General features: G+C 38.8%; 1 protein-coding gene across 2 annotated transcripts in view; it reads left to right on the forward strand.

Moving 5' to 3' along the window:
• Positions 1–26,502, forward strand: part of alk (ALK receptor tyrosine kinase) — a 310,223-nt gene that overhangs the window by 216,718 nt on the left and 67,003 nt on the right. For both annotated transcript variants that reach the window (XM_051395754.1, XM_051395755.1), the window contains exon 5: positions 24,119–24,252. In XM_051395754.1, coding sequence (XP_051251714.1) covers positions 24,119–24,252 — 134 coding nt within the window. The remainder of the gene's footprint in view (positions 1–24,118; positions 24,253–26,502) is intronic.

Raw genomic sequence — 26,502 nt, forward strand, 5'->3', positions numbered from 1 at the left:
AAGGTAGCATGAGTGCTATACAGCTGCATATTACACCTTTTCTGCACAGGCTCTCACCATGACAGGCTCTGATATATTGAAATGAAGCTAATGCACCCCCCACCTGTGAGCAGACCCGGCCGAGCTCAACTATTAGACCCTGCTCGCAATAATGTATTACTTTCATTTTAGCACTCAGAGAAAGAGGAATAATTGGAAAGAAACCAATTCAAATCGTGCTATTGCTTTTATTAGCTGCCTGCCATTACTAAAGCCCCAATATGTTGGATTTAAACACTTACAATTTCTGATTTTGGTGACTCTTAGTGGTTGTATTAATAAAAGACACTGTGTTAGACGGCATCACATGCCATTACCAGCCTCTCCTACCCTTCACCACTCCACTCTTTCCAGGATTACCTCTTCGGAGGAATGTAAAGATACTATAACTACATAAAACGTCCACACACAGTCTTCAAAAACAACAGCTGACTACTCCAACCTAGCATTTTTTCACCCACTGTGCTGAGTGGGTGCAACACATTATGTTGTAGTAATAAGTAATAAATTATAGAATAACCCAAAATAACCAATCAAATCCAAATTATTGTGATATATACGACAAAAAGTTGGCATCTGTGCACATTTTGGTTATTACTCAGCCCAACAAAACAGTGATGGAAAAATGTAATCAAACCCAAGACAGTTTTTCAAATGTGAGCACACGTGCCAGGAGTTCTTGTGATTAAACACCATAGCTCCTTATAGCATCAAGAATTTAAGTGAGCTTAATTGCTCCTTAATCCAGATGAGTGCTCTCTGATTTGTTTTGCAGTATTTTCAAAGCTTAATCACTCTGAACCTCCTGAAGGAACAGCACTTACACCATGCTTTAAAATAACTTGATATTGCTTGGTCATTGTCTAATAGTGCAGAGCAGTCATTGCGTGTTTTTCTTGTGGTGCTCCCCCTGTAGCTGGAACATAATGGGTCAACAAGCATATTTGAAGCAATAAGTAAATAGAAAAACTTGCCTGCCAATGCAACAAAAAAAATGCCATTTCTATGCAATTTAGTCTCCACATGTTTTGATAAAGAACTCTTTGTATGCACGTTCTCCTAAGGGGGTCACAGTAACAGAATGAGGTCATAAGGTGGGACTTTGTGGTAAGAAAAATAAAAGTTAGAAACATGATTTTTTCCAAACTGCCTGTCAGACATCTGTCTGCCACTGTGGAAAATAGCTGTGCTGTATCTATACCAGGATTCAGCAGGCACACTGCAGGCAATTTATTTTCTGTAAATCAGCTTTGTAGAGCAGTGTGCCCCAAAGTGGTGAGGGTGAAGATATTGGTCCTGAACAAACTGAAACGCTATTCAAAACCTTTGGGTCAGTACACAACCACAGCTGCTTACTGAAGCAGTTGCTGTACCCCAAGAAGCCTTGGAATATAAAAAACCTTTTACCAACTATACTGAAAATAAAACAGACTTGTTGGTCTTTCCACAGTCTTTCCAACAATCACTAGCGTTGGTTTGGTCGAAATAAACTCTTAATTCACAGAGTTAGATGTGACAATATTTGCAAAATGGGCTGCAATGGCAGTGGCAATGTAAGATAATCCTTGGGGACAATTGTGCCTGTCAGTACACCCACTAAAAGTGCTTGTTTTTGCCACTGACAGGCACAGTTGGTATACTAAGTGCCTGACAACATTATGGAAATGATCCCTACAGAGATAACAATTTTGTTTAACCAGTAATATTGCTGTTGCTCCAGACAACGGTAATTTTACCTTGTGTATCATAGCATCAGAATAATTCATCATAATTTAATTTAAAGAGAACAGAAACATAATAAAAGACACCAAAACCGTCTTTGTTTCACTTTTTCAACAGTCACCAACTCTGGTTTGTTTGACTCACTCGGGCTAACATGCATGCATGGTCAGACCAGAGAAGTAAACAAAGCACAGAGAGGCTAAGAGGCGAGAGTGATGTCATTCTCTGCTCAGGACTATACTATATCTTTACAAAGTAAATAGTTGTTTGTGGCTATATTAATGTTTTAGATATAACCATTAAGTGACAGGGACTGTTGAACGACTGTGTTGGCAGTTTGTTTCACAAATGTCTGTACGTTTATTTAACATAGCAAGGCTTTGGGCAAGGCCACAGCAGCATCAGTTCATTCATGAGCAGCTGGGTACTATTGTCTTGTGTGAAAATCATATCCACTTTGATTTCTCATTGATATTCACACACTGTAAAAATCCTATGAATTTATGTATTATTTCAGTTCAAAATGAGTGTTCAGAGTCTAATAATGTTTCCACTCAGACTTAGTTACATTGCTGTTTGTCTTCGATTTAGAGTCAGCTTCTCAATAATCTCTCCAATCAATAATGCAGCAACCAAACTCAGGAAACAGAATGTTGGCTTATGCAACATCCTGATAACTGTTCATCAGGGGGTCATTATGTAGCTCAGCTTGTAGAATCTCACCTGCCTGCATAGATTGACTAGATAATTGAAGGTATTAGAGACACTGTAAATACCAATGTGCTATAAAAAAAAAAACTCTTTTTAGTTTCTCAGAGAACAAAATAAATAGTTCTCAGCTGTTGACTGTGCTTGCAGACCTCTAGGTTTCTGTAGGGGTTTGGGTGAATGACAGTGAGCTGACGGCTCACATGTCAGTCGCTTTTTAGGAGAGTGAAAGGCGGCAGGACAGGCTGTGTGATTGATTGCAGTGCTGATGTAACTTGGACTGGATTACACCGCTGCAGCTGTACAGCAGCACAGAATTCTGGGTATGGTATTTAATGTAGAGAAAGACAATGACGAGATGTGCGAAAGACAGTGGAGCAAGAGAAAGCTGGAAAGAGAGACAGAGAGAGGTGTGCAATGATACCAGACGATAGAGAGTGACAGTAGAGATGAGGAGAATGGATGATGGTCAGTGATGGATCCAGGCAGATCACTCAGCCATGACCGGCTCTGAGCAGCTGATCTGGTGCATTGATGATGAACCTGTGTGAGGCAATTGTTTAGTTTTTCAAGAATGATGCAGGAGGGTAAATGTTGAGGATTCAGCCAATTCCAGCCAGTTCTGTGTTTATGGTATCCGTCTCAATGTTGTGTGAAGGCACCTTGCACTCTTAAGAGCCCATTTTCAAATCCTCATGAAGCCACTTTTAACAATAATTTCACATCTGAGAATGTTTTTCAAAAAATATCCAAGATTGTCAGTGAGAAATTAGTTTGAGAGCCGACCGAATCTTCAGATAGCAATCAAATCAAATCAAATCAAATCAAATCAAATCAAATCATGTCTAGGGATTGGCGGCAAAATGAGATTGACATCAAAAACGGCTTTTAATATGCATAGTTTCACACACTATGAAGCCAGAGCCGTTTGGTTGAATGCCAGACAATGGAATCACACTACAGGAAGGCACTGGCATGATCAGAATGTTCCTTGGCGTCACGGTTAAATTAATACATGAGACCTGTTTGAAAAAGACAAATTGTTTTGGCCTCTGGGCATCGTTCCTTTTGGTAACAATAATGCATGCATGAAGTTAAATTTGAGTATAATCTTTAAAATGCTGAAAGAGAAGGGGGTGTTCCATATAAATCCAATGAAGAATTTATGATGAGTAGGCCCCTCTGGATGACCTTGCGGCCTGGTGCTCTGCCAAAAACAACAAACGGGCTCCATTAGCAGTCTGAATGAAGGCTTATGCTGAAACACATTAGTCTGATAGGTCCATAAATATATGGTATTAATGTGACAAATTATTGCCTTATTTTACAGAGCGTTTGAAGTGCCATTTTTGTAGTGTTTTTAATGATGGAAATGTTTAGCAAAACATACAAATTACATATTTAGAATTTTAAAGCAATATTTCAGACAAAATAAAACAAGTTTCATCCATTTAAATACAGTCACATTCCGGGTTGCAAACACAGATGCAAGCAATCTTTATCTTTCTACTATCTTTCTATCTACTACACATTCTGTCATTATTTTAATTACTAACTTGGAAATAACAGTTGAAGTACTGAATAAAGGTCCAATAATAATGTAGTATGCTTTAGCACAGGGGATCTCAACCTTTTGCAACTTAACACCCATTTCTGATTGTTAAAAAATAAGTATCACACACTCAAATAAATGAGAGAAACCTAATTTGCCGAAAAAAGGAGAAAAGATGAACTTTGCTATAAATGTGTGTTATGCTACTGTCAGCTGTAACATAAATATACCATATAGCTTTAGTTTTTAATATTGTGAAGACTTTTTGTTGTATCTGAAGCCGTCTCTTTTCCTTAAGAAATACTCTTTTGGCTTCCAAAGACATTCTGTGTGCTTTTTGTTTAAAGATCCAGTGTGTAGGATTTAGTGGCATCTAGTGGTGTTTTAGCGGATCTCAACCTCCTGCTTCACCCTCCCCTTCCAAGCGCGTAGGAGAAACTACAGTGGCTGCAAAAAATGCTACGCCCCTATCTAGAGCCAGTGTTTGGTTTGTCCCTTTTGGGCTACTGTAGGAACATAGTGATTCAACATGGTGGACTCCATGGACTCCCAGAGTCTGTAGATATTCTAAGATAAGAAGAACATAAAAATTCCTATATTCCGGTGATTGAAAACATGGTTATGCATAATGTATTCATTTCTGCCAGTAGATCCTCCTAAATGTTACACACTGGACCTTTAAGTGTCTCTGGAGCTTTCTTTACACCTTCAACACAGTGTGCTTTCAGTTCAGTATCGCTGCCTGAAAGCAGTGAATTTTGAATCCAAAATTAATGTATTTAGGGTCCTACGTATTTTGCTCACCACACACTTTCAGGATTGTCTCCCACATCACTTTAGGTAGCGTTCAGGTAATAATTTTCTATTGAATCCAGACCTATATCAACAACTCCCAAACACTGGATCTGTTAAATATTAATACAGTATGTGTGTACTCTACAGTCTGTAAAATCTCTTGATTCAAATGAATTGTCTTCATCAAGATCCACATTTAGACCAAAAGGACTTAAAGTATTTTAGTGGCAAATCCTATAAGCTTCCATAAGAAAGTGTTTCAAAGCTATCATTCCTTTTAATGTATTTTATTCAAGATACTGGATCATTGAACTAAATGAACTGTTAAATAACACAATCTTTAATGGTGTTCCTGTGTTCTACAATTCTTGAATTTAGCTCACAGAATGTGTTACCAGTGTATGCTTTGCCTCATGGGCATGAGATAATCCCTTTGATTTTTATCTTTTTACCAGTACAAAGATGTTTGAACTATTGTCTCTTTTGTAGTTCGAATTGCATTGAACATCCACACCACATTCAGAATATTTCACCTTTTTTTCGCTGTTTGAAAAGTGCTTAATGTGTCAGGGCAGCATATTTTTTATATTTCTGTGTTGAACATTTCAAAGGCACCCAGTAATAGATGATGAATTCATTATACGTATCATGTTTGGGTACACTGGTCATTGAAAATAGATCATTATAAAATGTGACAGCATAAGTGATATTGGCATAACAATCAGAACATGAATTAGAACACAATCTCCTAATAGAAAAGTTGTTGAAGGCAAATACACATCCACCTGTTGAACGGCTTTGTCTAAAACCTTTTGCACTCTGGTGACTACAGTGGCCTCAGGTCCCACCTCCCTCAGTGTTAAGTGACAGGCAGGGGTTATCCATGAGAGCTTCAGGGAGCAGAAGGAATACTGTAACTGCAGCCTTGTCACTACACATCAAATGCATGAGTCAGCACTGGTTCTCAAAGATCATTTGTGCAAGGAGTCCTTTTCCTTTGATGGCAAGTGACAAGCCAAAACATTTCCACAGGAGAACAGAATAAACAACTGCAGCCTTGTCAGTGAGATAACTAATGCACTGTAGGCGCTGCACCTGGACTCAGCTTTATCGTTTTAGGAACCTCATGAGACAGGGCTGACGGAGGCAGCAGGCTGCTCATGCATGGACTTTATTATAAGTCCCTACAGTGCTGTTTGTCTTCGCAACAATTAACATTTTCTTCAACATTGACTCAAAAATACTTTCACAGGCCAAAGCATGGAAGACACAGGCATAAAAGTTCAGTCAACTCATACAACTCATACTGTAATATACTGGGTATATTTGGTCCTTCGGTACATTATTTTGAAATCTACTGCATAATGATCTGTTCTATATAAATAAGATATAGAGGTTGCAGTGAGAATGTTAAATGTGTCGACTGCTCTTTACTGAATGTTTGATGAAAGCAGGCAACTCTGTTTTTGAATTTGATGTTTTGAAGTTATTTTCAGGACGCATGCAACAGCACACATAATATTACATCAGATGATAGGTCCAAGGCACGTTCAAACTTTGTTGTTGTTGTTTTAATTATAATGGCTCATGGGCAGCCTTGAAGAGACATTTGTGTTTAGTCGATATTAGAGTTGACGTGAGAGACGGTTTCTTTTGATCCAGGTCAAAGAGGGGTTTAGCTGCAGTCTTGACATGATTCAGTGCCTTTACGTGTGTCTGTAGGACTATATTCTCTCTTTGAGGAAATTAATTTTGCAGGGTTTTTTTTTTCTTTTAATCTTAATCTCCAATGTGAATACTTCTAGTGAGCTGGGGGGAGAAGGGTTTTTCATTAAATCAATGTCTGCAATGATTTGTATGACATTCAGGTGTATCTTACCATTGGCTCATTACCTCTGTGCAACTCTACAAGAAGATGGAAACCATCTCCGGAGTTATGTGCTCAGCCTGTGAGGAGATTCCATTCTGAGTATTTCATCCCTCAGGCCTATAATCTGTTTTGCCTCTGCTGTTGCTACATTTCACCTCAATGATGTCAGGCAGGTTTATGGTCAACCATCACTCTTAAGAACAATAGGATCAAGGGGTCAGAGTGAGCCCTTCTCTCAGCGAGACTGTGCAATGCGACTCTCGAGATGAGCCCTGCTCTCCCTCCACCCATGCTTATTGGCTGAAATATCTGCTCGCTGTGCCACTTTTGACATGTAATCTACTGCAGGCAGCAGCAGAGAGGGAGCCTGATGATAAATCTTCTCTGGGACTGAGCATGTTTATGGGTATCACGTCCTTACTGCTAAACTATGCTTGAGTGTTCCCTCAACACTGGTGTTGAATGTAAAACAGCTCAGTATGGAGGGAAGTCTCTTAGGCATAGCCATGTGTTTTCTGGCGTCCACCAAGTTATTTAACCGTGAAGTTTATTTCCTAGCAGGGAAAAGCATTGCAGCAGCGTGTGCCAAAACGTCAGCCAAAGATAGTTCTCAGTCATATGACAGGAAGGAGACATGGTAGTTTATAATTGCATACAATTAACGTGAGTGTTGGAGTCACTGTGTGTCATCAAATGGACACTCCATTGGCTTAGTATATCATTTCCATAACATTGTGAGAAGAGAGAGACTGAAAAAGGTTTGAAACTGGTACTGCAGATGCTGAGCTATGCTCACTTTTAGTATGGGTCACGCTCCAAAAAAACTGGAAAATTCCACATTTCAAATTTGTAACATAGGTTTTATTATAAATATGTAGTCTTCAAAGCTGATCTAATGACCCAGCTGACATCGTCAGGGTTTTTTGCCTCAGGCTCAGACTTGACAAAGCTCCTTGAGAGCCACAGAATACATTATACAGCTGTTTTTACTGGTTAAGTATTACTTACCATGAATAACTGACTGACCCTTAGGTGTAAAATTGGTGGAAGCATCCTTTAATGAAATTGTACAGCAGTGTACCAAACACACACGTATAGATACAGAATATCCATATGATAAATGTAATTCATACCTGCTTTTTTGCAAAGGTTTTACTTTTTAAAAGAGAAGTTGGGAGACGAATCAGAAAGGGGGGAAAAGTCCAAAGAAGTGCGCAACAAACACAATTCCAGCACCTGAAAGAATTAATTAAAGCTCTGCGGGATCAGCTTTGCACTCAGCAGGAAGGTTAGACCACTATCTCTCCTGTGCATTTTAATAATGGAAACATTTCTGCAACAAGCTTCAAATTCTTCCTTTCTTGCATGAACAATTCTTTTACCAACATTACTTCCTGGATCTACACAAGTCTGTCTCAGATATGGCAGGTGTTTTACCTCTGAGAGGAAATGTTTTTAAACCTTGTAAGCCCCAAAGAGGTTTACATTTCTCATCATTAAATTCTATGCAGGCGTCACAAGTCATATGCACGCATGTACCGCAGCACCCATTAATGATGAGAAAAGACAACAAGGTCTACATTTTGGCCTTTCTGAGATTAAACTTAGTTTCTCTCTAGTCTTACAAACACACCCGGCAAATTAGAGAGGTAGAAAACTGTCGAGCAGTTGTTTGTAATGACAAAGGCTATGACAAAGTAGTTGTTATTCGTTTCATCTTCCCCCTAGTTACATAAAGTTTTCATGGCAAAGTGTTCTCACCGCCTGTTCACAACAAGGTTTTCTTTTTTGCTGTGCTACACGTCAGTCACCCTGGCCCAGTTTCATGGCATTTGAATGACAGAGGTTTCATTCTGTTTGAATGAAAGAGGGTGCAGACATACAGGCTGATTTGATGGAACACAGCAGTGGAGGTGGCATTCATGATTGCTATTTACAAGAGCGTTTATGTCAGACATGCAAAAATGATCCAGCATGTTTTAACTGCTCCTTTCTAGCTCTCCCCCAGAACATTCAGAGAAATTATCCACATTTTTTTTTTTTTTTTTTTTTTACAAATGACAACACAGCACATATTGCCCTTTCCTTGCTCATCCCCCTCAACTGTACTGTTAAAACCAATAACTTTGCCTTTGACAAACTTTACATGTTACTTACAAGCCGCAAGGATTGGCAGAATCTGGTGAAAGTTTCACCCTTTAATATTGAAAACCAAATAACTTTTTTCATCCCCTCACCTCTGGGACAGAAATGAGACTGCATAATGTTACTGTGGAACTCCACTTGGCACATACCAAAACATGTCTATGGGACTGAACAATCCCACTGAAGTAAGTAATTAAATTTGTCTTACCACACAGAACCTTCTGGAGGAAATGAAATAAAAACCAATTTCCAGTGCATGTATTCCACACAGTAAGTTTCATTCCTGTGTCATTATCACATGCATTTTGTACACTGCTCCCCAGAATTGCTGGTAAAGCAATGCAGTAAAAAAGAAAAAAAAAAACTTCATACAATGAACAGCATATATAATGTGCTTTTAGAGCTTGCTCTGAGAAACTCTGTTCATTAAAATCTTCCATGGTTTTCTTTACTTTTAAATCTGCACTGTAGGAACATGAAGTGTCCTTAAGAATGTTTTTCCAGACAATACTTTTGCAGAATGAAATTAACTGCATGCTAATGCCAGTTTTGTACTCTTGAAGTCAGTGTGCATGAAAATGCATGTTCCCTAAAAATGAGTACATGACACCTCAAATATGCTTCAAACAGCAGATGAGGCCTCCCTTTTATTTAAAACATTTGTCAGCACATTTTATGTGTGCAGTGATATGCACTAACAGTTTTAATTTGGAAGATAAAGATGCACATAATAATCATGTGCAGTCACAACTAACTTTGTTGCTGAATAATAATAATATATAATGTATGTATGAATAATTATTGTTTGGTTGTCTGAGAGTAATTTGATAAAGTTAGACTCAAATATTTTATATTTAGCAGTGTCTCTATACACACTATGTATGAATGATAGGTACAGCTTGGTTACTAAGGTTACTAAAACATTGTCATGGTTAGTAATGTTAGCGTTAACCGTTCTTCATACGCCCAGACCTCATCCAGAACCTGACTTTTGGCTGCAGGCAACATTCTGTATTGGTACTACACATACATTGTGTCATTCATAATCATGATGCGTTGGAAAGTTTTACCTTCTGATGACTGGCAGTTTTATTAAAAGGCATCCACTGGGGGACCGTAGTATGTGAGTGATAGTGATGGTCTGCAATGTGTCCAAATGCTTGCCTTCATTAAGTATGGGGCTGGTTAAATTGATGTTTCCTCCTTTAAAGTGTAATTATTAGCAGCTGCTACTCCATGATTACAAAGTGTGTTTATAGCTGTTATATCTTTGTTATTTTGGTCATTCATGAGAAGAAACCAGAATTCATCATTTATAAAACTGAAAAAAAATCTGTTTTGTTAATGTGTAAATCATTTTTCAAATTGTATTTCTTATGTGAATCTATTTTCCACCACCTTTATTGATCGTTGCTCTGTGTCATCCCACCTCCAGCCAGCGTCTACAGGGCCTGATTCTTAGTTTTTCCTAAGATAGTGTGCTGAGCTTCCCTGTATGCTACAGAGAGCAACAAGGTCAAAGCTTAGAAACCACATATAGTGTCTGTAATATCACAAAGTCTGTTCCATATAAGTCGGCTGCTCTGCCACATCATGTTTTTCATCACAGCCACAGGTCTATCTCTGCTGCGAGATTCTTCAGGCTCCACTTTTGGAAAATTTGCTGGAAAGAGGGAGACAACTCATGTAGTTGTTGTGAGTCATCAAGCTGCAGCCTCTAGTTGTAGACAATTTAATCATGGTACCCACATGAGGTGAGTGTAATTGGGCACTGTTTTGGTAATATGCAGCACAACCCGCAAATTAGAGGCTATAATTGGAACAAACGCACCGATCCTGCTGCCTTCAGCTTGGCTGCAGAGATTTAATCAACCTAGACTGGCCTGTATCCATATTACAAGACAGTATATTCTACAAGAAGAATAACAAAAAAAGAATATAACTTATTATAGACTCTGCCTTACTAGTATTATTGGTTAAGCCCCATAAAAACATATTTCAATGTTCATGTAAACTGTCTGATGGTTGAAGAACGAACTAGATAAACATTCAATTCCATTAAATGGATTCTGGAGCATCTATACTCATGAGGGGCGGCTGTGGCTCAGAGGTAGAGCAGGTTGTTCACTAATCAGAAGGGTGTTGGTTCGGTCCCCGGCTCCTCTTGCTGCAAACACCCAAATGGAGTTTCTGTTTCTGATGAGCACCTTGCATAGCAGCCGCTGCTATCAGTGTATGAATGTGTGCGAATGGGTGATTGTGGCTTTGAGTGGTCGAAGGACTAGAAAGGCGATATGTAAGTACAGTCCATTTACCATATCCATCAACTAGAAAATCCAAACAGCATAGACCTAGCATCCATGCTAAGATGAAATCTTTGTATGCAGTCATGCTAGCATATTTTGGGACACTAAAATTGCGTCGAACTGCGCTGTTCGAATTGATCATGCACTCCCTTTAATGACAGCTTGAATGTAAGGCTGCACAATGAATTCAAATATTAGTGAAATTGTTATGTGGCTAAGTGCAATGTGCAAATTGCAGACTCTTCAATTTTGGATAAAGGTAAAATGATAAAAAAGCATTATAATGAAGTACTTTACAGATATCCTAGCCTACAAATCTTGTTGTCCAAATAAAAAAAAATGGTTTGTTTGGTACAGACCTCAACAATTTTCAGTAAAAATTTCAATTGTGATCATTCCCACACTAATCAGGAATCATATTGCAATTGTAATATCTTTCAAAAATAAATGGCAATATGGTGTTTTTACCATATCATGGAGCCCTACATGAACGGTCATGCATTACTTCATTGGCGCAAGTTCACTGAGTTTTATTTGTGCAGCACAATATTTGGCTCTAAATTACTGTCATTAATAAATTACTGCAAAATAGTTGTGTTCTGGGACCAAGGCTTTACTCACTGTGATTTACTGTATTTTATATGAACTACACTAGAGGGATCTTGCTGGAGCTGTTTTTGTCATTATTCTATGAAACATTCTATCATTAATAGGGATTTGTGCCTAAAATACAAAGTTACACTCAGGAACAAGGACAAATTTGATCATGCATTTGTTCTACATGATTGCAGCTTATATGTGATTATTTATGAAGAATACCATCATATTTCCAAAAAACAATACTCAATCAAGCTGCAACCAAGGCTTGAATACAGTGCATGAATACCAGTTTTTCTCTTTCTCAAATATGGTTCCTGGTTTTGCTGCTTTTGTTCTTCATCACATTTGTTAATGGGTGCCAATTATCTTGAGGGTGTTTTTTTTTTTTTTTCCTTAGAGATTATTTCTGAAGTAACAAAAGTCTGATGATGAAGACGGTGTGGTGCAGGTAGCAAGATGACAGGGTTTGAAGGAATTATTAAATGTTTGAAGATATTTAATAGTTACAAATGAACTTTCTGTGTTTGAAATAATAACAGTAAAACCAATTCTCCATTAATTCACCACACGTAAAGTTTCTAAGCTCTGTAAAATCCATAATTTGATTGAAAATAATACATGTTTATTCATGACATGTCACATATGTGGAAAATCTAAAATAAGTCCATAGCCTTATATCAGCTGTATGTACTATATATGAGGCATGTACTTTTGTTGCAGATGCCCTAAAAGTCAACTCAGGCTACACTGTTACATGCAAGAAGCAACATTTTTACCCTTAAATATTCACTATTACTTTAAGTTCCTACTAATGTTTAGTTTAGCCAGCACTCCTCTCTAAAACCGAATCATATCGCATTCGCATTGATATCTGCTTTCCAAGCGCTCAGCCAGACACACATTCCCTTGTGCTTCCTATTTAAACATGGCCTAAGGTCTTCAAGTAAATACCACTTACATATTCCCTTTCAATACACAGTTAAACATCTGAAGTTAAGTAAAAATTGGCAGAATAGTTTGATCCTCAGTTTAGAGAAAACATTAAATTTTAAGGAAATGCAGTGCAGTTTCCACTGTACATCTGAAAGTATTCAACCTACTTAAAATTCACTCCTCTTTTGTCTTCTTTCTAATTAAATGCTCATGCATATTCTGTACACATGTAAATCAGCATATTACCCAAATCAAAGTAATATTCCATTTATTCTATGTACTTTCTCATTTGAATTTGCAGCAATAAAAATGTCTTTATTGCTGCAAATTCAACCTGAATGTGCATCCTTGTTTAGAAATACTGAATAATTATATATTTAGTTATTTAGAGATCTCGAACAACAAGGGTATATTTCTGCTACATGAATGCAGATATTCTTCCATAGGCTGACATCTACTATAGAGACCAATATATCTGTACGTATAAGGTACGTCGCAAGATAAATCCGAGCAGTCGTGATATGAAGAATAGGGTTTCTGTTCCAAACTTGGCTATTTATTTTTTTTGCAAATTACAGGATAATTTTACTTCCCCAGGCTTCTTAAAATAAAATGTTTTGGTTAAACTAGTCACAACTGGTCGATATTGCTTTATTTGAATTGGTCATATGCCAAAAAGCTTGAGAACCACTCAGCTACCCAATATTGAGTTGTGAGGGTCTGATTTGGATGAAATATTTTTAGGCTTGGTTTACTCTTGGTCTTTACTGTGTCTTGGTATTGTGTTCCACATTGTCAGCTTGTAACAGTCTAGATTACAACATTGCTAACACCTCAGCTGTGCAATGCCCTTAGGGCTGCAAGCGTCTTAGCATTCATCTTCCAACAGGGCGATTAGTGGTCTGTTGGACCTCCAAGGGTATCAGTCAGAGAAGGCAGATTCAAACATTGCTGAAGTGATTACTTTACTGACTTCCTTCCCTACAAAAACACATTTTTCAAGAAGTGATTGGCACGTAGTTGCCAGTAGAATGTTGAAGATTTTTTGAGCAAGCAATTAATGTCATTTGGATGCTTTTTTCTTATTAAGATTGTTTGCAGTGCAGTGCCCAGCACTAGGTCTGTTGCGTGCTGATAACAGTGAGACTAACAGAGCATTATTTTTTACGTGTATATCACACACATATGACATGTGATGCAGTCTGACACGTGATAGATTGGTCAGTGAGGGGAGGGCAACTGTTTCCTGTTGTCTTGAGCCATCCTCCATTTCCTGTGAGCTCAAAGCTCTAAAAGCAGAATTGTTTTGCTACAAAGTGAACATGTTTTAATCACAAGTGCTGTCACTCGATTGGAGCAATTTCCTGTGGCTCTGTAAAGTATGAGGTTACAAAGTAATTGAATTTGGGTCATAATTAAAAAGTGCAAGGAGCCATGTGATCTCTCCCCCCATGCCTTTCATCTTTGTAATAGCATAGCAGTTTACGTCTAAGAGGCAACGCTTTCATCACTGAAATTAGTAATTTATAGTGGTCTTCCATGCTTTATGTGCCATGTAAGGTACAGCGGAAGCCTTATTAAATTGGATGCAGTTGGAAATGCAGTTTAATTTGACAGTGATGGGAAGAAAACAGAAATGAGTTGAGGATAAGTCATGGGGTGAGCTGGCTAGGAGGGTGGGCAGCAAAAACTCCATTAATGACAGGGTTAATAGGTGGCACAACAGTTCAATGTAGAGATTTACTATATTATCCAAGCCAGTTTTCTAAATTTGAACAAAATTATTCCATTATTTGTGTGAAGAGGAGGTATGGTGAGCTTGTGTCCATTTCCATTCCTCTATATAAGCATGGGGATCATCTTTACATGGTTCCTTGAAGCCCCCCTGGCCCTCATCAACTGCAATGATAGTTCAATCATCACAATATCATTAGACAGCACTGCAACTGTAGAGTCATAACCTCTGAATTATTCAGAACAGTAGCGGTGTAGAGGGATAACACAGACTCAAAGAGAGACTAAGTATGACAGAGTGTATGAAGCAATATAACATATTGCGGCATAGACGATGGAGGAAACTATGAGAAATGAAATTAGATGACGGAGAGGAAAAAGACGGAGAGAGTGAGGAGCTACTGTGATGAATAGCACTAAGAATGGTTGGGATAGCTGTCAACATGTTGTGCTTCCCCGCCATACATGATGTTTCCAGTGAAGACAGGATTATTTGTCACATGTATCATCTGAGCACTGTGGTTTTGTTTGATGCTTGCCTTGTTGGTCGTTTGGGCGAGCTGATGATATGTAAAGATGCTACTGCCTCACTCAGTGTAAGAAGCTATGAATAACAGCACCAGGAGATGTACAAAATGTTGAGTCAACTGGGCTGCTGCTTTCAGCTTTAAGTGAAGTATATTTTTTGTTGTCACTTTTGCCCCAGTGGTTTGTCACTACTTATTATTCAAGCCAATACCTGCCTATAATTCACTCTACATGATTATCTAAGACAACCACCATAGGGGTGGCATACATTTTTTGTACACAGCATTATTGGAAAGAAATCCTTTAAGGCTGTCATAAATAAATAAAGATTTCATAAGCTTTCCAGCATGTATTGGTTTGATATGAGGACTTTTCAGTTGTTTGTATCATGGGTTAAGCTACATACTGGTCTGGGTGATTAGACGAATATATCCAGTCCATCGTCAGTTGGGTGTTCTGCCTCTAAAGAATGAGATCCACACAGTTCAGCAGTGCGGTGCACACACTGAGCCAAAGATGAGTGACAGTGAGAGGAAAAACAGCTGTAGAGCCAGTGTATTTTCACATCTAATTGCAGTGAGTTAAAGTTTTATTTCGACTACTTTGAAAGGGAATACAGCAACAAGATGATTTTCAAAGGCTCCAAACAAGACTTTAACTCCGAGGAAGATGGGTACACTGCAGCGACAGCCTGGGACTGGAGAGGGATAGCCTAGGGCAGGAGAGGCATGAAGCTGGTAGAGGAGCAAGGGAGGTCAGGGGCATCAGAGATCAGTGACAGCGAGTAGAGCCCGAATATTTTCACCTCTAACTCTTAGAGATTGTTGGAACAGTGGAAAGACTAATAAAGATGGTTTGGTCAGTTTTATTTTGTTTAGAGTTTGAATGAAGTGTGTTTTAAGAACACTTACCAAGGTCTTGGTTTAGTATAAGAGAGACACTTTCATTAAGAAGGTGTATGGCTGTATTTTTCTGTTTAATGGGGAAAACAGGTGTTTTTCCTTTCTTGACATTTGGTGAGTTTATTTTCTTTAGTAAAGCTGTTAGAGCTTGTTGCATGTAATGAACTCGCCGCTCACCTCCCAGCTGCAACTACTGGGGCAATGACTCCGGGGGCAGCACACATGCATGCGCCATTGCGCCAATTGTTGGACTGACAGTGGCCGGTTTTAACATCTCTCCCACTGAGTTGTGGTTGTGCCTATATTTAAAAAGGGTTGTATATACTTTCAACTAAAGAATGACAACACTTTTGGCCCAGTGTAGGGGGTGAATACAGAAAGAAACTTGTGCTGCACTGAGCTGGGCTTCACATGTGTCCTTTTTGAAAAGTTTTTTTAACTCTACAGTATGTCAGCACACCTTCCTTGGCCTACTTTCCTGAGTGAGGACTCTGTGAGAAGTTGAACCCTCTGGTTTGAAAGCCAGTTGGTCAGATAGGCTTATCTGGCAATAGAGTAGTCTGTATAGCCCCATTGTGAGACACTAAAAGGACTGTGTAAGAGAATTTAAGGTTAGTTATCCTGTGACCCCTGTTCTCCGATAACATGAGTGGGATATCTCAACAGAACCACCCTCCTTCAACATAGGAAGAGGTAGGCTTATCTTGAATGATGAGTGACACTGAGTCAATCCCTTTTTTATGGGAGGCAAGGGGCTCTGCCTTAATGGCTAGAAAGGTAATGATACAGAAGCTTCTGAGGCTAATGCTGAGAGAGCAGTCCCCATAGTGAGACACTGAAGGATTACGAAATAAATAACCTCATGTTATCTCCCAGATTTAAGCAGCAGCTGACTGGAAAAGAAAAAACAAGGCCTTGGCTATTGACCCTGACTGGCCAGTCATAACAGAGCCACAGATAACTCACAACCCAGTACTGATATGTGTAGAACAATCTAAATCAACCTCAGTATGCATGAACTCAAGATGTACCAAAGTAAAGTAAGTAAGAGATGGATGTAGATCTGATGAATTTATACTGTAGCTGCACATATTCTCACACACACACACACACACACACACACACACACACACACACACACACACACACACACACACACACACACACACACGTACACAATAGTATGAAGCCAGATGGCCAGCCTAATGCAGAATCAAACAGAATGTGACATTTGTTTATTTTTTTGTATCAGTGTTGCCGGCCCCCACATTGATGGGCCAACATTAAAACTCCGGCCCCTCCAGATGGCCAGACTGCCCCTGGTCCTTGAGGTTCTTCTGTCATAGTGACAGGATTAAATGCTGCCTCTTTTTTTTTTTTTTTTTTAAACCTTAGATACTTTTAAAGTCATTACAGAAGCGTGCAAACGTTGGCGAGTGACATCAGAGTGTACGTCAACTGAAGCAACCTGCCAATCAACAGTGAACAACAAGATGCAAGATCCTGTTTTATTAGCTTTTTAGGACACTTCTGCTCCACTGCCTCTCTTCTTCATAAGACCAAAATCATAATTTATTAGTTTTGATTGATTTAGCACAACCCCAAGCATTATTGTTTCTATCTGGTCACTGATGCACAGCCGTTTTGATCATTATTTCTACTGAAAAGACAACGTTTTACTGAGCTTCCAGAAGGTTTGGGCTCATTTCATTTACAACTATTTTAATCATCTGAAGGTTGTGTCAGTGCTTCCTCTTAACCACTACCCATTGTAATATGCTCCACCCACACAGTTTATTCATGATCCAATGTTCAACAGTAGATAACAAAGACCTCATCTCATTAAACGACTTTCTCAAGCAATAAACACCATGACACTACACTCAATCAAGACATTAGCAGAATCTATTAGCAAAACCTCTACAGTGCTGGAGAAGCTCACAAAATGGAAATCGAGGTTTTATCCTAGTCTTCTTTAGATGCATTTCCATCATGTACATCTAATAATCAGACATCTAAGTATTATGTTTCCATCAGTCTTGGCATAGCCTTCACTATTCATTTCTTAATTTATCTTCTTTCATAGGATCTAAGCCCAAGACCTTGATCATTTATAGCAGAATTCTACTCGGTTTAGATTTAAAACTTAGATTTAGCATGCTGCAAGAGGATATTTTGACCCTGTATGTAACAGAATGTAGCACATTCTTAGGAACAAGTACTGTATATGAGATGAGATCAGAACTACAGATGAAAATATGTAATCATTAATGCTATATTAATGATTTATTGTTTTTAATTTCACTCTCGCAGGCCAGATGACTCATGCAATATGTAATACTAGTATGTATTCACCCCTATTAAAGGTTTTTATTTTTCTTACATCAATGCGTCAAAATAGATTTAAAGGATGAGTGTGTTGGATTTAGTTTAGTTTGTCCCTTCTGAGCTACAGTACAAATATGTATATACAACCTGCGGCGTCTGTAGATATAAACGGCTCATTCTAGGGTAACAAAAACACAAGCGCCACCAGTGAGTGTATCTGTGCTCTGATCATCAGCTTTACACTGGATAACCTTCTCAGTTCACACAGGTTCATATAGTTTAATGGCAATTCAGCAACACACCCAGCGTTCAAAAGGCAAGTGATTGAGGGAGTGTAATCCAGATCATTATACAGTTCATTTGTAAAACACCATGCCTAGTTATCAACAACAACAGTAACACACTTTATGTCTCTTCATCACCACAGGTGATTTACCCACTTGGTCTGGGTTCACGCTGAAAGTGGCTTTGCAGTTTTTGTGTGTATGTTTTTAAGGCACGTGCCACACTGACATGAATCCCTGGTGGACTCCATTGTGTTTTTCATCTGGGTTTGTTTATTTGTTTGGGTTGCTTTCATCCTCTGTAATTTGCTCCTGGCAGATTGTTCATTTTTCAGTCACAGAATAATTTGCAAAGCACAGAAATGCAAGATAGCTGTATTCAGGTGTGACTCATATGTGAATATACAATGCCTAATGCTTGCCTTGAGTACAATCCCAAGTTTAGTCAGCAAAATCATGTTGTAAAAACCTCATGATTACAGTCAACTAAATCACTCTTCTCCAGTTTATTGTGTTCTCAACCTGCCATAATAAAATGTTCAGATATTTATTGTCTGAAAAGCGTGTGATATCAATACAAATACAAAAATGTGAGATAAGACCGAAATATGTCATTTTCTGAGAATGTAGTGTATACACATTTTTGCCTATAACAAATATTTGAAAACCTAAGTATAGGCCAGTGTGAGAATAATATCTTTAAAGCTTATTTAATCCACTTTAGCTGAACAAATACTGAATTCTGCCAAAAACATGTCCCCAATACAACCCTGTATCCCCAGCTTGCCTCATCTACCCTATCATTCCAGCTGCATTATGGCACAACAGATTTTGCTCTCAAAAGATAGCATTCAAATGTGTCCTGTTTAGTTTGGGGAAGTGGCACTCATTCAGCCGGGCCATGTCAGGCCGTTCAATCTAATCTGCACTTCTCTTGACATATTGGCTTACGCCTGTTGTGCACTACGCCATTTGACAGTCAAAATCAATGTAGCTTAAGTAGAGATCCTGATCCAGCAGCAGTCACGTCAGCAGCCCTACCTGCCTCCTACCTCCTTAACCCCTGCCGCCTCTATGCGGACCTAGTCGTACACAGCATCATTTTCAATCTATTTTATCTTTCCACTATGAAAAAACCCACTTGATTTAAAACTGCCGGCATGATCGAAACCTATGGTGATGTCTCTTGGGGGTAAAAATTCCATTACCATGTAAAGCAGTTTCCATTTCTATCCTCCCCTTCCTTTAGTTTTATTGCCGATGAATTCAACAGGTTACTTGGACTTTGGGCAAGATTGAAAATCTTTTCCATTTCATGCACTTGAGGATGTGAGTTAAATGGCTTTGTCGATACCATACTCTGTATTTTCTTTATGTCACACACATTATAGGTGAAGTATTTTGTTTTGAGAGCCATTTGGATCAGACAAAGAGACATTGTAAATTTTACATTGTTTGTTGTATTTCAGTGACCCAGTGTGACCCAAAACAGGGTGATTCAAGAACATTTTTATTTGATCACTTTTGGCACATTGACACAGCCACATCTCAAACTGATTAGCTTTGTCTCACATTTGAAGCTCCATTTCAGTCTTTTCTCTTCTATATCTGTGTTTAATATCTATTTGGTATCATCAAAAGCTATTGTGGAACGATGTGATTATACAGAGTGAATCCCCAGGACAATGGACTGTCATGAGTGACAGTGCACGTCAAGATAAATGTAAGAGACATAATGTAAACCTTGTAAACAGAAATATGAAAAACATAAGCAATTCAAGCTAAACACAACCAAAATAGTTCTAAATTGTCAAATTAAAGAAAACAGACCCAGTTTCAGTCCTGACCGCACATCCTCAACCTGTTGAGGAAAGTAATTTAGGCCTTGATACTGTAAACACTCCCAGCACTAAAAATTACAGTATAGAATAAATTCACACTACAAAACCAGCAGTGCCTGTCAGAGATGATTAATGCTCTTCTTACAAAAAACAGCGCTTTCAATTTTTGCATTTTAAGCCATTATGTATACTAGAAATGAACAATTCAAGCTGGGTTATTATGTTCTGAATGGCTGTAATTGGTGCTCAACGGCACAAACAAATCAGTCATCTTCAAATCATTTTTAAAATGTTTTTTATACAGCTTCCGTCTCTTAACCACAGGTGCAATTTTTCTTCTACACTTATGAGGACATTTATTCAATTCAGTTGCTCTCCTAACCCTAAACAAAACCTTATTCCTAACTTAATTTATATAATTTTAACCTGAAGATTTAAGGAAAGGAAAGCTTGCAAGAAAAACACAGATGAACACATATTGTGCGGTAGCTGGGTATAAAGTTAGTCCTCTGTCTGCTCTAGCCTCACCCTGGCCAACCAGGCCTCACAGCATTAGGGAAACATTACCACTATTAAAAGAATGTGCAACACACTCCTTCATGCATTGTTTGTCCTGATGGATGACACCCACAGCTAATGCAAACCAGAACCCACAAGAAAAAATAAGCCTTAATGTGGTTAGGACATAAGCATCCTACATCCTCACTGACAAACACACGCACACATACACCAAATGAAAATTAAAAGAGCTACATTAGCCAGGGCAGAGCACTAAGGGAGCATAAATGAATAGCATTATGAAATGAGAATTGTCAATTGGCAGCAAAGATTAGTTGGCCTGAGCTGTTTTGTTTTTCTACGATGAAAAAAACATTCTCAACATGGGAGAGGCTTTCACCAAACAGCAGTCTGAACAAAGGTCAGGTGATTCTAAATAACCAACAAGCCTGTAGGACACAAAGGACCATAATGAGAATTATTAGCATCCGCATTTGGATTAGTCATGTATATCTAATTCCCGCATGAAGAGTCTTTATCATTCATTTTTATTTATTTATATTAAGGACTGCTGTGCCTTGCATGGTACACTACTAATTAGGTTTAAGTGTTTGAGTGATGTGCTCTGGCAGCTCTGTTCTGATCCGCTGCTTAGTTAATCAGTCCTGCGAGCTCCAGTGCAGACATAGCATGATAAGACATAAAAATAATTCAGTAGACTCAGGTTTACATTAATCACAGATACCATACAGCTCTGTCCATTTCATTATCACTACATTGAGGACATTCCACGCTAAGCACAACTTCAGTTGTTTACACTTACGCCTCTCAAATTATAGATTTGATTTAGTGTTTCGAATTTAAATATAGAGCACTTTCATCCCCGTTTCTCTAGGTTGAAGAGTACATGGTGTTGCAGTGCACATGCTTGCATTTATCTTGTAACTCGTCAAGGTGACAAATGTACCTGTACAATTACGGTCCCATCATCTTCACGCTGAGTTCTCATTCAACAGAAGCGCCGTTTCTAAATTGTCCCTCAGCCGAGCTGGTGGTGAATTCAGCAACACTATATGTATATGACTCATTTCAAGGTTATCAAGGAGACAGTGGCAGCCCTTATCTAGGGCTTCATTTCCTTTCTATTATGGGATATGGCAGGGAGCAGGTCCCACACCACAAAGCTGTTCTTTAAGGGTGTACTGTGGTGCTATAACATCACTTCCCATCTGGTCAACACCTTCACTCCACTCTGAGCCGTGTCTGGGTGGAGAGAGAGGGAGCGAGGAGGGTTTAGTGAAAAGGGACTGGGAAGAGGTGAGAGCTGCAAAAGGAGAGAGGATGGAGGAAAGGCAACACAACATAAAAAATACAAAAAACATAAGAAGGGAGGCTGGCAAAAGTAGTAATGCAAAGCCTGTTGAGTCAGAGCACAGACATTGGGGAAATCAGAAAAGCTCAGAGCCTGTTTGTGTAGAGAGTGTGTGGGTGGGTGTGTGGGTGGGTGCGTGCGTGCGTGCGTGCGTGCGTGCGTGCGTATTTATGTTTGCTACACAATTCTACCCAAACAAAGCACAAAATAAACCCCAAAATAAACACAGTTGCAGACAGTTTCCTAATTCCCTGCACACTTCTCATAATCGAAAGGTAGACACCTACTGAGATCTTTGAGAGTAAGATCTTTACCAATGGTCTGTGGCTGGTTTAAAATGTTGTCTCCACTTCTGGGAGAGAAACAAACATGCACATCTTGGGAGGGAAGGAAACTCTTTTGGATATTGAATGCAAGTATGAATACAGTGTCTCTGAGTCCCACATTCCTGTTGTGATGAAATTCATACAGAAGAATGAATTTTTCAGTACATTCTGGATTATCGCATAGCCACAGATAATCTTCTGACTGACAAAAATTGTGATTGAGGGATTGTTATTTATCAGAACATTTAAAATTGTAAAGACAATATGAAACACTACAAGGACCACTGCAACCTAAAGTGCTTACAAATCGCAACTGTCTTCTTAGACATCCAGCAGGGCAACATTATCATCTGATTGGAGTCATATTTTTGGCCATCTTATGAATTTAAATACAATTAATATTATTTTTCTATTTAACTCTACTATTGTCTCCACCAATTCCTAAGAAACAAAATATGGGATTTATCAGCTCGATGTTCAACTTTCTGTATGTTTTTTGTTGATTTAGTTGTGCAAAGTTTTTATATTTTATAATAATTAAATAATGAATTCTCATTTATAATTATTTAAGTAAAGATGGTAAAGTAGGAAGGCAGCATCTGTTGAGCCAGAGTGGGAGAATCGTGATGTACTGCAAGCATCAAGCTGTCAAAATATGTGTCTGTTTTACATCTGAGCTGTTGGTGTGAAATGTGTGTGCAGCCTGGACACTGTTAATGAAAACACTGGAGCAGCAGTGTGATAGTATGGACAGCAGCAGAAAAGTAGCAAATTCAAAATTACAAAACAAAGTCCTGTCGCAGTGTGCAATGATGTATGTACAATATGTCACAATGCTGATTCTTTGGTGTGTGTGTGTGTGTGTGTGTGTGTGTGTGTGTGTGTGTGTGTTGTAATGTATCTGTAACTGTATACTGTACAAGGTAGCTATTGTTTCTGTGTGCTGTTGTTGTGTGTATGTGTGCAAGGTATGGCATTCATAAATTTAATTTCTTATTAGGGAAGTAGGCATTAACAGTGCATTCACTATATGTGTTGTCATGACTTCTATGTAAAAATGAAGGGATGGGCAAGAGACAGGGGGAGGGGAGAGTGGGAGAGAGAGATTGTTGATGAGCTGGGAGCCAAACAGAAATCAGCACAATTTGCTTAATGAAATTAGGGACAGTTGAACTACACAAAGCCAGCCGCTGGTTGAGAGAAGACAGCATTTACGGCAGGACGGCAGCTCGCTAACACACAAGAACTTGACCTGAGTGTGTTGTTGTCCCCCGACCACACACCTGCTCGTCTGACTCCACACCGCTCGTAAGCTCTCAAGTGAGGCACCACCTCGCACCTGGCCACCTCTAAACCTCTACTAGACCCAGGGAGTCCAGAGTGGGCTCAAAGGGGAGGCATGCATCAACAGACAAAGGAAGAAAGGGACCCTTCCAAGAAGGAAGGGAATGAGGAAGCCCCCATGTCGGCTTCTGCTGAAGCCCTGGACAGTCCCTCCTCTGAGAGTTTGGGAGCTCAGGCAGAGCAGGCCCGAGCTACCCTAACACCAGACCCCCGCAGTGGATGTGGGTTTTTCTGTAAGCCGTGGTGTCTGCTACTCGCACTGACCCTACTCCTGCTTTCTCTCCTTGGCAGCTGGGCAGTGGTCCACCTCACCCTGGGGACCCATGGAGGATCTCCTTTTCGAGTCTCGTCCAGCTACGATCAGCGGATTCCACAGGATGACGCAGCCACCATCGAGCCCCATTTCACCACCAACTGCACCATGGGTAAGTTGGCATATCCATTCCTTTCAGAAAAGGTTGTAGGGTAATGATGATGCTGCCCTTTACATAGCCACTTATATCTTTGATCTATTGTTGATTTTGTTGAATGTCAAATTTCTGTCAATTGTGCAAAACTAAAAAAAGATCAGCTAATCTGTAAAACAATCTTTACATTAACCAACAACGACAAATATTTGTTAGGGGAAAAGATTAAATGTGAAGTGGTCCAAACAAGTACAAACAAATGTATTAGGTGAGCTTCCTTTTGTTTTCAGTTGTTTTCTTTTGTTTCCGTTGTATATATCTGGACTAAATGTGTCTCACATGTCTGCAGAGTGACCAAGTTCCCAAAGCAGCACAAACATGTCAAACTGGAAATTGCTCAGCTCCATTCTGTGATTTTTAACTTCATTACACCATGTTGTGCAATGAAATGCGTAGACGGCTCGAGACTGAAATAATATCCTTCTCTCTCAACCTCGAAAGCTCCTGAAATTGGATTAATATAACTGATTCAATTTCCTCTGAGCTAGATACAGAAGCACAGCAACTCTTGCTTAAACATTTCAAGTTTGTATTGCTGTGGAAATATGTATAAAATGTTTCCTCTAACAGACAGGTGTTTGGTAGGCACCAAGCAGGTGATGTTTTAATGGAACATATTGTAGATATATGATAGTATGCATTTAATATATATCATTATTTTTCAACCAGCTACTTGTTGAAAATAGGCATGAGATTCTGAATGAGTGAAGTGGTGAGTGTCATTTCAGGGTTATGTAAGAAAAGTTACCCAACATGTTTACCAGACCAGTGGTTTTTAAACTGGGGTCCTTGGACCAACAGGGGTCCTTGAGTGGGTTGTAGGGGGTCCCCAGAAAAAGGAAGAACAGAATATTTCAACTTTTATGACATTTTTTGGGAGTTAGAACAAAAACAAAAATTGGTTGGACGTTTTGATTGATTATAATTCATAGTGTTCCTAGTTTGAGCTTTGATTGAGCATGAACACCTTCTTTATCGTCAAACCTAAAAAATAGATATTACGGATCCGTATTTGTACTTGCTTCATGTCCTTACAGACTTACCTTTTTACTGAATCTAGATTTTCAATATTAATATATTTATATTTTCATTGTAACATTATCATACTTCCCTGTTTATTCACGTCAACTTTGTTCATGTTCTAGATGTTGCTATTTTACTGTACATGTTTAAACAGACATTTTATGAAAGTTTTTTTTTTTTTCAGTGTAAAATGTTAGATAAGCTTCTTAGTTTGCAATTTATTTGTGATTTATAGTTATTCCAAAAATACTCTTTAGAGGCACATGAGATACTGTGCTGTGCTTTATTGCATCTGCACTACAGGGAACATGCTGAATGAACTATAAAAGCTGCCTTTGACATTCAAAAGCAACCCTAGTGCAATCTGAATATCTAAACAAAAAACAGTGAGACCAGATTTATAGATTTATGGAGATTCTAATGGAAATTCAGTCAGTACATAAAAAATATGATCTTAGTTTGTGTCTTATTAGTATTAATTTATTAATTGTGGTCTCAAAAGTGTTCTCTAAACAGATAACATGAAAACACAAGTAAAGGTTAGCTTAGTTTATTTTTCCTGTCTGTAGGATAGTGGCATAAACAAGGTTACTGGACACAGTGTATACCTTGGAACATTTTCTTGTTATATGAGCAACTGTTTCCTACCCATCACCTATTATCATTCTCAGTTGCCCTGATTTTATGGCTAGAGGTTTTTGGGCGGATCACTTGGGGCGAACGACAGACAGATGGACCAGCATCATGCGCAACATCCACTTTAATCCAGTTCATGTAATGCTACACACATTCAACTATCTCTTTTTACAGAACCATACATTACATCCTAAAAAAATTCTTCATTCCCCAAGGCTTTTTGAATTCAGACAGATGTGCACAGTCCAAATTGAATTTCTTCTACTGTTATAGAGTCAGAGTCTCTTTGAGCTCTACAAAAATGTAATAGCTTTTATGCTCGGTCAGTATTTAGCTCCGGATGAATGAGAAACATCGTTAAACAGGAAAGATTTTTCTAGCTCTAATTCCTCAAATTCGGTTCAAATGGGATGTTTGGACTTGAGGTCAGGTAAGAGCAGTTAGCTACAGGGAACAATTCATCATTTGATGCATCTGAGTTTCTCACAGCTTGCCAACACTCCAAACCTGATAACAGATCAGGAACACCTGACTCCCCTATTACGTTAT

Source organism: Dicentrarchus labrax, unplaced genomic scaffold (genome assembly GCF_905237075.1).
Source record: "Dicentrarchus labrax unplaced genomic scaffold, dlabrax2021, whole genome shotgun sequence".
NCBI lineage: Eukaryota > Metazoa > Chordata > Actinopteri > Moronidae > Dicentrarchus > Dicentrarchus labrax.